Consider the following 10,626-nt stretch of genomic DNA (forward strand, 5'->3'; position numbering starts at 1 on the left):
TCTTTCACTCAAAGGTTGCAATTAAACACAAAGATTTGACTGTTTTGATACATGCAAAAACATAAATTCACATAAATCTCAACACTCAAACTTTCCAATATTTATTATCCATCACACTTTAATATACACAACACATAAGTCATTTTTTATTTAACACATCTTCAACTTCTGCACTCCTTATTTTTAGTTCTTAAAAATTACAAAAACCATAGGTTTTTAGTCCTCAATAAGATAAGGAACTAAAATCATATTATTTTCAGGTTTTTACTAAATATAAGAACTAATAATAAATTTTAAACTTTTAATTAGTATCCAGAGTGGTCGCCGTCTGAAGCAAGAAAGCAAGCGTGTTCTCTCCCAGATGTTGAAGAGATCCTGGCTTCAGAGTTTTATTCTGTGAAGGAAAAACATAAATTATTATTATTATTACTATTATTACATATATGCAAATATTTGAATAAAGCATTATTTCTTTCACTACAATAAATTATAAGATTTTATTAACTTCAATCCTTAAGGTTGAATGGCAAAAAATAAACAGATAATAATAGTAAAATTTTATTAGAAAGAGAAATATTTATTATATTTTTATAACTTCAATACAATAATTATATATCTTTTTTATAAAAAAAAATTATTTGTAAATGCTTAAACTCAACCTGCTGAGATTAACAAAAATCTAAATCATATTAAGTCAAGTTAAATTAATAATTAATTATTTGTAATAACTTGAGCCACGTCAATGCATAATACACCTTCATTTATTAAGTGGTTATGAACTTTTCTTCTTACTTTCATTTTAATGTGGACATGTTTTTTCGAAGACATTGTTGGGCCTCGACATTGTTTGGAAATAAAATGCAGAACAAAAAAACAGTCTGAATATTAAGTAAAACATGGAGACAGAAGGAAACCTTGGCATGGTGTGTAACACCCCGGTCTTCAAATCCGAATTCAAGGCCAGAAAGCCCTCTGTTAGGTTGGATTGGTTTGAAATCTGGTGCACTAGCTATAAGTTCTGAAGCGAAAAGATCCTGCAGCAATGATTCCGGTTAGTTTATGTGGCTTCTTAAAAAAAACTGAAAATAAAAACCAATGATATAATAATTGTGTATAAAAATTAGACAAATACTAATCAGTCTTCTAAGAAATTAAATTTTTCTATTAATATATTTTCATTGTATATTTTACGAATTTTTTAAAGTAATTTTTAATATTTTCCAATTTATCAATTCATCAAAGACATCGGTTAAACAAAGTCACGAAATAAAGTAAGCCCAATGGGAATTTTTCAACGGCCCGAGCCATATTGGTAATAAGGGTTTGAGGAAGCCCTTGCACTATTTCTTATGAGTAAAGTTTATAATACTATATACATTTAATTGAATATACAAGTCTCTTTAGCCATATACGACACATCCATAAGATATATTTTAATGTATAATTTATTTAATATTTTTTATATAAAATTTATGTCAGTCATAAATTTGATCCAGTTTATGAGATTTATAAGCAAACTCCATTAAAACAAAATTTTAAAAAATATTTATAAAATAAAAAATAAAAAATAAAAAAAATTCATAAATTAAAAATTCATCTTAGCTTTTAGATAAATCAAGTGAAAATATTTTTCAAAAATAAAAAATAATTTTAAATTATGCAAAATATTCAGTTTATTTTTTTATTTTTATCTCTTAAAATAATTAATTTATTGGAAAGTTATTTCAAGTTGAGTTATTAGTTATTTTAACTTAAACTCAAAATAATGTGAAGGCATATAAAAATATCTGCCTCAACGGAAAAATTCAACCAAAAAACAAGGTGCAATCTCTTGAAACTTTAGCTACATATTTGTTGAACATATCCTTAATGCACGAAAGATTTTAAGTCTAACTTTTAAAAACTTCAATCACTTGACGTATATGAATAACATTAAAATTTCGATATGATTAAATTGTGAACAGCAACCAGACCTGAGTAGTTATAGACCCTCGAGGATAAGTGGAATAGGCGCCCAAATCAAGAACATATCTCTGCATCTGTAAATTTATTTTACAGGCAACATAAGGATTATTCTGCACTATGTGCACTTCAGAAAACTTCTAAATATAGAACAACAAAAGAGTGAATACATGCACACATCTGATAGGAGTACAAATCCTACCAACTATGCACCAAAACCTTCAATTTTAAAGTTATGAGTCCACATGCATCTTTTTAAATGGAATTTAACGTGCATTTGAAATTACGTTTAAAATATGATAATATTGTTAAATTTTCAATTTTATGAAGTTATAAGCATGACAAAACAAAAAAAAGTGAAACGGACTAAAAAATTTGAGACATAGTTTAGAAACTTGTTTTTAATAGTTTCTTTAAACCATTATAATCTAAGTTAGATTTAATTCAACCAAGGCTTAACTCTTATAATTCAGTAATTGATTGAAACCTAGTCTTCAAACGGGTGAGAATCCAATAAAAAATTAATTATTTCACAAGTAAGTCCATACCTGAGCTTCTTTCTCCATGTCAAATAAGGTAATAAAAGCATCCTTTAATCCACTATCCTAAATAGAAACACCAAACTTGTAAGTGACATGAACTTAAATTATTCACAGAATAAACAAACTAAATAAATTTGGAGATCGGATGAATATATTTCATCCCTATTTTCAAAGTCTCAATGAATGAAGATTCATATATAAGAAGTGGGATAATGCAACATAGAAAAACCGTACAGCCCAAGTCACCGAGAAATAACTTTATTTTTTATTTCTAACAACACAATTAAAATGGGGTGAAGATTTTATTTTATTTTTTCACTGCATTCTGTTTAGAATTTAATAAAAAAATCATATTCAATATTTCAACATAACATATAGTGAAAGTCAAGGGCGGTCATTTTTTTAGAAACAAGGCTTCAAGTCAACTATGACAAGAACAATCGTTGCAGATAATATTCAAGCTAATTAATTTTCATTTTTTAAAACCCATTTCATTTCACATTATTATATGCATAAATACATCAGCAAAACACCACACAAACGAAAATAAGCTTATTATAATAGATTTATTCACCACGTTCAACGCGTAACTTGAGTTAAATTTGAATTAAATTAGATAAAAAAAAATAAGCTTAATTAAAAAGCAATAATAATTTGTTCATGAGTTGCACCTTCCTAAACAAGTTAAGTTTTATTTTATTTTATTTTTAGAATTTTCACATAAACGACTTGCATGATATTACTCATCCAACTAAAACAAATTATGACATCATAATATGGTATCTACATCCAATCTACAGGGAGGTATGTGGGTCTATCCCGCAGCATCTTACCTATGGCCGTCATTAATTAAATGGGTTAAAGTAATAAAGCTAGAAATTAAACGTGTTTACAGTTAAAATTTGCATAAACTTATAAATAAATGAGTTTATGATTGTAGATTAACTTACAAATTTACAGGTTTAATTATTTAACTAGAGCTGTCAAATAGACTAGTTGTTACTAATTTAGTTCTAATTTATGTATATTAGGATAAAAAAATTGACTATGTCAAAAGTTTATATGAACTAAGAAGTCCATAAAATTAAGTGAGTTAACAATAAATTATAAGTTAATTATTTTTAAAAATTATTATTATTTATTAAAAATATTTATTTTATATATTTTTCATTATAAATTTATAGATGAATAAAATTATTTGAAAAAATAATTAAATTTGTATGATGTTAATATTTAGAATGAATATTATTATTGAATAATATTAAATAAAATATATTAATTAATTGTCAAATTAAGTTACATATTTATCTCATTTTTCATGTATTATTGATAACTATTAAATCATAGTTACATTTTATATTTATATAATTTTATAACACATTATTTTATAATATTATTGAGTATTAACTATAAAAAAAATTTACATTTTAACATTTTTCTTTTTTCTTTTATAAAATTGTTTTAGAAACATTTTTTATAAATATTTTAAAGTTACAATAGATATATAATAAAAAATAACATTAACTAAATTTATTAAGTTATTTATTATGAAAATGCTTGAACTAATTTATTTAAATGAAATTTAAAGGTTAGCTAACCCATTTTTAATTGTTACTTACCATTTTTCTGATATATTGGAGCTTAAAGTTAAAATAAGTAAAACAGTTTAAAAAAAATTTGTTTAGTGAGTTAAGTAAGATAGATTTTAAATATTTAAAGCTATATGTTTAACCTCCATGTTATGCAAAGATTTTGCAAGCCAAAGTTGCAGACCCGAACCCATGTGGTCGCATATAATTCTGTTGATTTGAAAAACAGAAGTAATTTGCAAATAACATTGGGAATCAAATACTGATTATAGTCAACTTTGATAGCATACCTCAGAAGTACTAGACTTCTCTCCCAAGCCAATGCTGTCCAGATCAATAGCCAAACGAACAGTTTCACCAAAAGGATGCTGCATAACAAATTTCTTTTAATAATAAAATAATGATAAATTATCATAATAACTGCTCCAATGATAAAGAAGATGTATGGAAGAATGAAACATAAAATTTGAAAAGCAGAACAAGAGAAAGAAAGAGAAGGAAATTAAAGAAACCCTCTAAAACTCTCTTAATTTCATTATCAAAATGCAACTTTGATGTAATAAATTCAATTTCTTACGTGGGTTTAACTTATTCCAACTGGTCTGTTAATATTATATTTTATTATTATGTGATAACATAATATATATATCATTTAAGTAAATCTATAAGGTGAATTTAAATATTTTTCCATGCTACACACAATCACATCTGTAGGTCAGTAATTAATTAAAACTATCTCCAACTGACCAACTCCAACTATTTCATGTGAAATAATAATAATAATAATAATTATTATTATTATTATTATTAAAATATATATATATATATATATATATATATATATATATACATATATATATATATTGACAAATGATTCCAGACCTGAGTGATGAAGCTGTGAGAACCATCAAGACCCTCCTCCTCGCTAGTATTGAAAAAGAATATAACAGGATTCTTTATACTATGAGCATGAGACAATCCACGAGCAAGTTCCAGCATAACAGCAACATTTGAATTGTCATTTGCATCTCTGTTAATTCAATTTTATACTTTTATTAGCAAATAATATGTATTTAATTCACAAAACTTCTAATCATCAAATACAGTAAACTTAAAGTAATTTTATTTTTACGCTAAGTTTAAATTTTTATATTAATAGAATGAATACGATTAAACAACTTAATTAAATATTTATTCAATATTTTTTATATATAGATTTACGGTATAAAGTTCATTAAAAAAAAGTTACTTATTTTAATGAATTATTCTAAAAAAATTATTATAATAAAATTTTGAAAAACTTATATATGTTACAAGCTAATTTTTATAAACTCGTTAAACATCAATTCATGCAGTAATATATTATTAAAACATTTTCATTTATTAAATTGAAAAACTTTCCGTTTTAGAAAACATAAAAATAAAAATAAAAATATCATTGAAAATTTTAAAAATAAAAAATATATTTAATCTTATTACTAATTTGGATTTTCAATAAAAGAAACTTTGTTTTTCCATTTAAAAAAAACAGTTCCAATAAAAGAAACATTGTGTATAATTATTTATGTCTCTTCCATTTTCTCTTCACCTATGTTAAAAATACTTGAAAAAAACAAAATCCTAATCTCTTCTTTAGAAAAAAAATATATGAATTTTTTTTTTTATAATAACGAACAAATCAACTTCATAATCACAGACAAACATGTAAAAAAAATTATGCGAGTGAATCGGATCACATTAATGTCAAGCAAATGAAGGAAAGCATACTCTGAAAAAACAGTGTCAACATGAGCAGAGACCAGAATAGATTTGTTCTTCACTTCAGATTCATGTTTTGGCAAAAATTTTAGAGCGACATGCTTCTGATCCGATCCACCAGAGATTGCAGGGAGAAGATCCAGTTCAACCTTCAAGTCCCCGTGAGCTGTTTCCTTAATATTTTCACTCTCTTTCAAAACATACTGCAATTAGTTGCAAGCATCCATGGTAATTAATTAATTAAAACACATATATGTACATTTATTAACTGTGACAGTATGAAGGACCGTGAATGTATGTTATATCATATGAAAAGATTAAGATAAAATAACCTGAAGGGCAGGATTCTGATGAGAAGAGGCACCAGGGTGAGAGGCCATTTGAGAGAAAGCATTGACATGTTTGAATGCTTCAGCCTCTGAGAAACTTGTCTCCTGTTTAGTAGTAACAGGCACAGGCACAGGCACACTACTAGCCACTTTAGAAGCAGCTGAAGTAACTTTAGATGCAACTGAACCAAACATGATCGTTGTTTTGTGTGTGTGTGTGTGCGCGCACTGAGTTATTGGAGGGAAGGAAATTGAAAGATGATTTGGTTGAATTGAATAAGAAGTTTTCGGAGTGCGCATTATATAGATCTTTTTTATTTTGTTGAGAAGGAGCACCAATTTTATATATTAAATTCTTGAGATAGATAAACTGACACGTCACTCTATTTATTAACTCATTATTAATTCGGATAATGTACGGACTATATAATTATTTTATAATAAACAAATATTTTGAAATACAATTTATATGTGATTTAAACTACAAATATTTATTCTTATAATACGTTTTTTTTTCATTTTTATTTATTGTTCAGAAAAAAATAATTTATATACCAATAGAAATAATTAATTTATTATAATTAATTGTTAAATTTATATGTCTTTTGCTAAAGGTCATCTTTTGATTCTTAAAATATTTAAATAATATAAATATTTCACATAGACAAAAAAATGTATTAATAAATTAATATTATTTTAAATCTATGTACCAAAAGATAAATCATTTTTTTATTTTCCTTTTAAATAGATAAATCAAAATATATGTAGTATATTAAATTTTTTATATATAATATAAATGTCTATAACATAACTTTATAATTAACATGTATAAATTTAAAGTTTCTTTTTGGATATAGTAAGAATATTTATCTTCATGCTTTACGTATATTTAATAGATAACGTGAAGTAAATATCCATCCTCTCATTTGGATATTTATACAATTTTGTATAATATTAAATATGCTCATTTGATATATTTATTTTAAATTTAGTAAACTAATATTTTTTATAATTTCTTATTAAAGGTGAATTTAACTATTAATTTTTTACTATTGTCATTAATATGATCGATAAAAAATTATATAATTTAAATATTTGCAAATATATAAACTAATGATAGTTTTAAAAAATATAATTTTAAATAATATAGTAAAAAAATATTTTGAGTTTAATCTTTTTACAAGATAATAGAATAAGTAACTATTTATCTTTGAATGTTTATGAGTTAGCATTATCATGTATTTTAAATTAAATAAATAGTAAATACCTTTTATTTACTTACTTTATAGACAAATTTACTTCTAAAGAGTTATAACACTATTATGGTTTTATAATTCTTAAAAAAAAAAATTCTGACATACAAGCAGTGTACTCATCAATTATGATAAAAAGAAAGTGTTTTAAATTTTTCCAATATTGTTATACAAATATTATAATCGGAAGCATGTATTACTGTTATTTTAATTTTACCGTTAAGAGCTTTCAGATTTTTATTATGATTACTTGTATATCTCTGAATTAGTTTTATTTAACTATGTTCCACCAATTACTAATAATTTAAACAATCATTACAACTACCTAAATGAATATAAAGTTATTGTAGACTTTTTAGTTATATGTTAGTTTAATAATTATAAATAATAACAAATAAATAAAAGCATTAGTAACATTTAAATTTGTTAAATTCATTTTAAGTGATAGATTAATTTTTATAATTTTAAAACTCAAATTAATTCTTAGTTTCATTAATTCACGAATAATATGACCACATATTAATTGACTAACTAATATTAATTTTTGATTGATTAATTTAATAAATATCAATAACGACAAAGACACAATTTCAACCGACTAACAATATCAGTAATATAAAATTGATCTGAAATTTAAAAGAGGTTGTATTCATTTACTCACATGATAAGGAGTGTTTTGCTGCATATGATCATAACAATTAAAGTACAAGAAACTAAACATAAACATTTATTGATTCACAATTAACCTTCTACAAAAGAAACACACTGTCTATACAGTATGTTTTTTTATACTTTATGCTCCACTTTTTATTCATTAAGAGAAGATTCAGACAGAAACAATCTTAAACTTTTATAAAATTGATTCCTTCAATTTTAAATATTAGAGTCCGAATCCACCTAAACCCATCTATTACCCTGTTCAAATTATGTGATAGTACCATACAAATCAACAATTCTTGTAAGCATGAAAAGAGAAGTATTCTAAAAAGATACATATCAGAGTTTGCTTGAAGTGAAATTTTGTTTTATTCTAAAAGAAATATATAATTTAATTTTTATGATTTTTTAGTTTTTAAAAATTTAATTCAAGACATATAATTTACTATTGACATTTTATTTAAATTTTTTTATTTTTGATAGAAATTAACCGGCAGCGGTAGCAAAGAAATATTAATTAGTGGTCGGAATAAATAAAGAGTAACTATGAATATGATGAGGAATGATGATTTTTTCATTTCATTCGATACTAATGCACACATATGTCGATAAAAAGGTTGATTTTATTAGGTAGGATGACAAAATAAAATAATCAAACCAAAATATCTCTATTAAAATGTTAAATTTATTATAATAGTTAAGTAATGATTAATCTTAAAATTATATTAATAGTTGGTTGATTAAAATTGTCTTTAATAAATAAAGTATTATTAAAAAAATTAACATTCTGAGATGATAAATAAATTAAAGAATACTCAAATTACATTAATAATAATAATAATAATAATCTCAAGAATATTATCAACAGACAAAATGAATAAACAAATAAAAATATCAATAGCACTACCTGCCAAGGGCCAACTACCCATGCCCCCCCCCCCCCCCCCATCTTCTAATGAATTAAGTTGGTGGAACTTGGTCCACCCAAAAAAATTGGAGCATCCTATGCTTCAACTAGAATTTTTTTTTTTAAAATATAATCATCTATCCTTGTATTATATATTAAATTTAAGTTGCTTTTTAAATTAGTAAGTGTAGTTTTCCCATTACACTGAATAAATTGATTAGTTTATTTATTGTATAAAAAATATCAATGTCATGTCACAATACTACAGAATACAGGTATGATAAATACTTATTTATTCATCAATGAAAAAAAAATCTTAAATGAAGTTCACTAATTAAGTCAAATTGCAGAAGAAAAAATTGGCAAACAATCCAGAGTGTAACTTTCAAGAACGAAATTATTCAGTTCAAAATCCTTAAAACAAAAAAATCCAAAAATTTAAAGAGACTAACTCGACCCAAGTGAGTGTTAAAGTGATAATAAAAAAAAATAATTTATTATGAATAAATTTGAAAAAATATTTAATATATAATAATTTAAAAAATAAAATAAAAACATATATAATTTTTTATATAAAATTATTTTTATAAAGCAATTAATTATACATATTATTTAACATAATTTTTTATTAACTATGTCTTAGCTTAAAATCTAAAATATCTAACCGAAATAAAAGTTAAAATAGAAGATTTGAGAGGAGTCGAGTACGAGTGTCGCGTGGATTTAGAGATCACAAAATTAGGAATGTGGGCCGTAATATGTAAACACGTGTAAGTCTTATATTTAAAAGAGAAGAAGATATTTATAGTTCTTCAAATATCAACCCCAAAACTAATTATTCTTCTATTTTTTGCTGTCTTTATTTTTCTTGATTTGAGTATTATATCGTAGTTTACAATTTTCAATACTTGAATTTATTTAATAATAAATGATTAAACTACATTATTTATTAAAAATTGGAATAAAAAATAAATAATTTTTTATAGATTAGAAAAATTTGTGTGTATATATGTATATATATTGAAGTTCTCTTCTAATTTTTTAAAAATTTTAAAAATAAATTATTTATAACTTAAAAGAAAAAATATTAATTTTTATAATATATTTTTTAAGAAATTTAACGACATCGAATTAGTCAATTCTCTGTAATCGGTTGGCTCGAACCTTTTAAAATCGGTAACTAAGGAATCCGTCTTCAAACCACTAAACCAACTTTGAACTGCTAAAATTAGTATGAACTGGACTTTAAACACCATAGCACATGCTTTACTCTACTAAGATCAACATATTTTAATGTATATTACATAATTTATATATATATACACATATTACTTAACATGAAAATAAACCAAAATAAAATAACAAAATATAGTTTAAACATTTCTAAAATAAGCTAATTTGCTCCTACTTAAACGATGATTATGCAAAACTGATACAACGTGCTGCACGCGAGGAACGTGTTTGATCATGGCTAATATTATATATTTTTTAAAAAGTCATATCAATTGACAGCGTCAAACTTGGAAATTTAATATTTTAATAATTATGTATATCAAATTTATATTTATTTATATTTTAAAAAATTATTTATTAATACAATTTATTTATTTTATTTTATATAATTTTAAA

The 10,626-nt window shown here is 23.8% G+C and overlaps 1 protein-coding gene across 1 annotated transcript; it reads right to left on the reverse strand.

Moving 5' to 3' along the window:
- Positions 1 to 6: 6 nt before the first annotated feature.
- LOC113873387 (endoplasmic reticulum metallopeptidase 1-like) lies at positions 7 to 6,448 on the reverse strand. The gene is made up of 8 exons (XM_027511485.1): positions 6,184 to 6,448; positions 5,861 to 6,054; positions 4,976 to 5,123; positions 4,384 to 4,461; positions 2,511 to 2,567; positions 1,974 to 2,039; positions 915 to 1,034; positions 7 to 394 (listed from the first exon to the last, which is right to left on the reverse strand). The coding sequence occupies exons 1-8, from the start codon at positions 6,373 to 6,375 to the stop codon at positions 302 to 304; spliced, it is 948 nt and encodes a 315-aa protein (XP_027367286.1). The 5' UTR covers positions 6,376 to 6,448; the 3' UTR covers positions 7 to 301.
- Positions 6,449 to 10,626: the final 4,178 nt, after the last annotated feature.

This window comes from Abrus precatorius, unplaced genomic scaffold (assembly GCF_003935025.1).
Source record: "Abrus precatorius isolate BTA unplaced genomic scaffold, Abrus_2018 Scaffold7, whole genome shotgun sequence".
NCBI classification, from domain to species: domain Eukaryota; kingdom Viridiplantae; phylum Streptophyta; class Magnoliopsida; order Fabales; family Fabaceae; genus Abrus; species Abrus precatorius.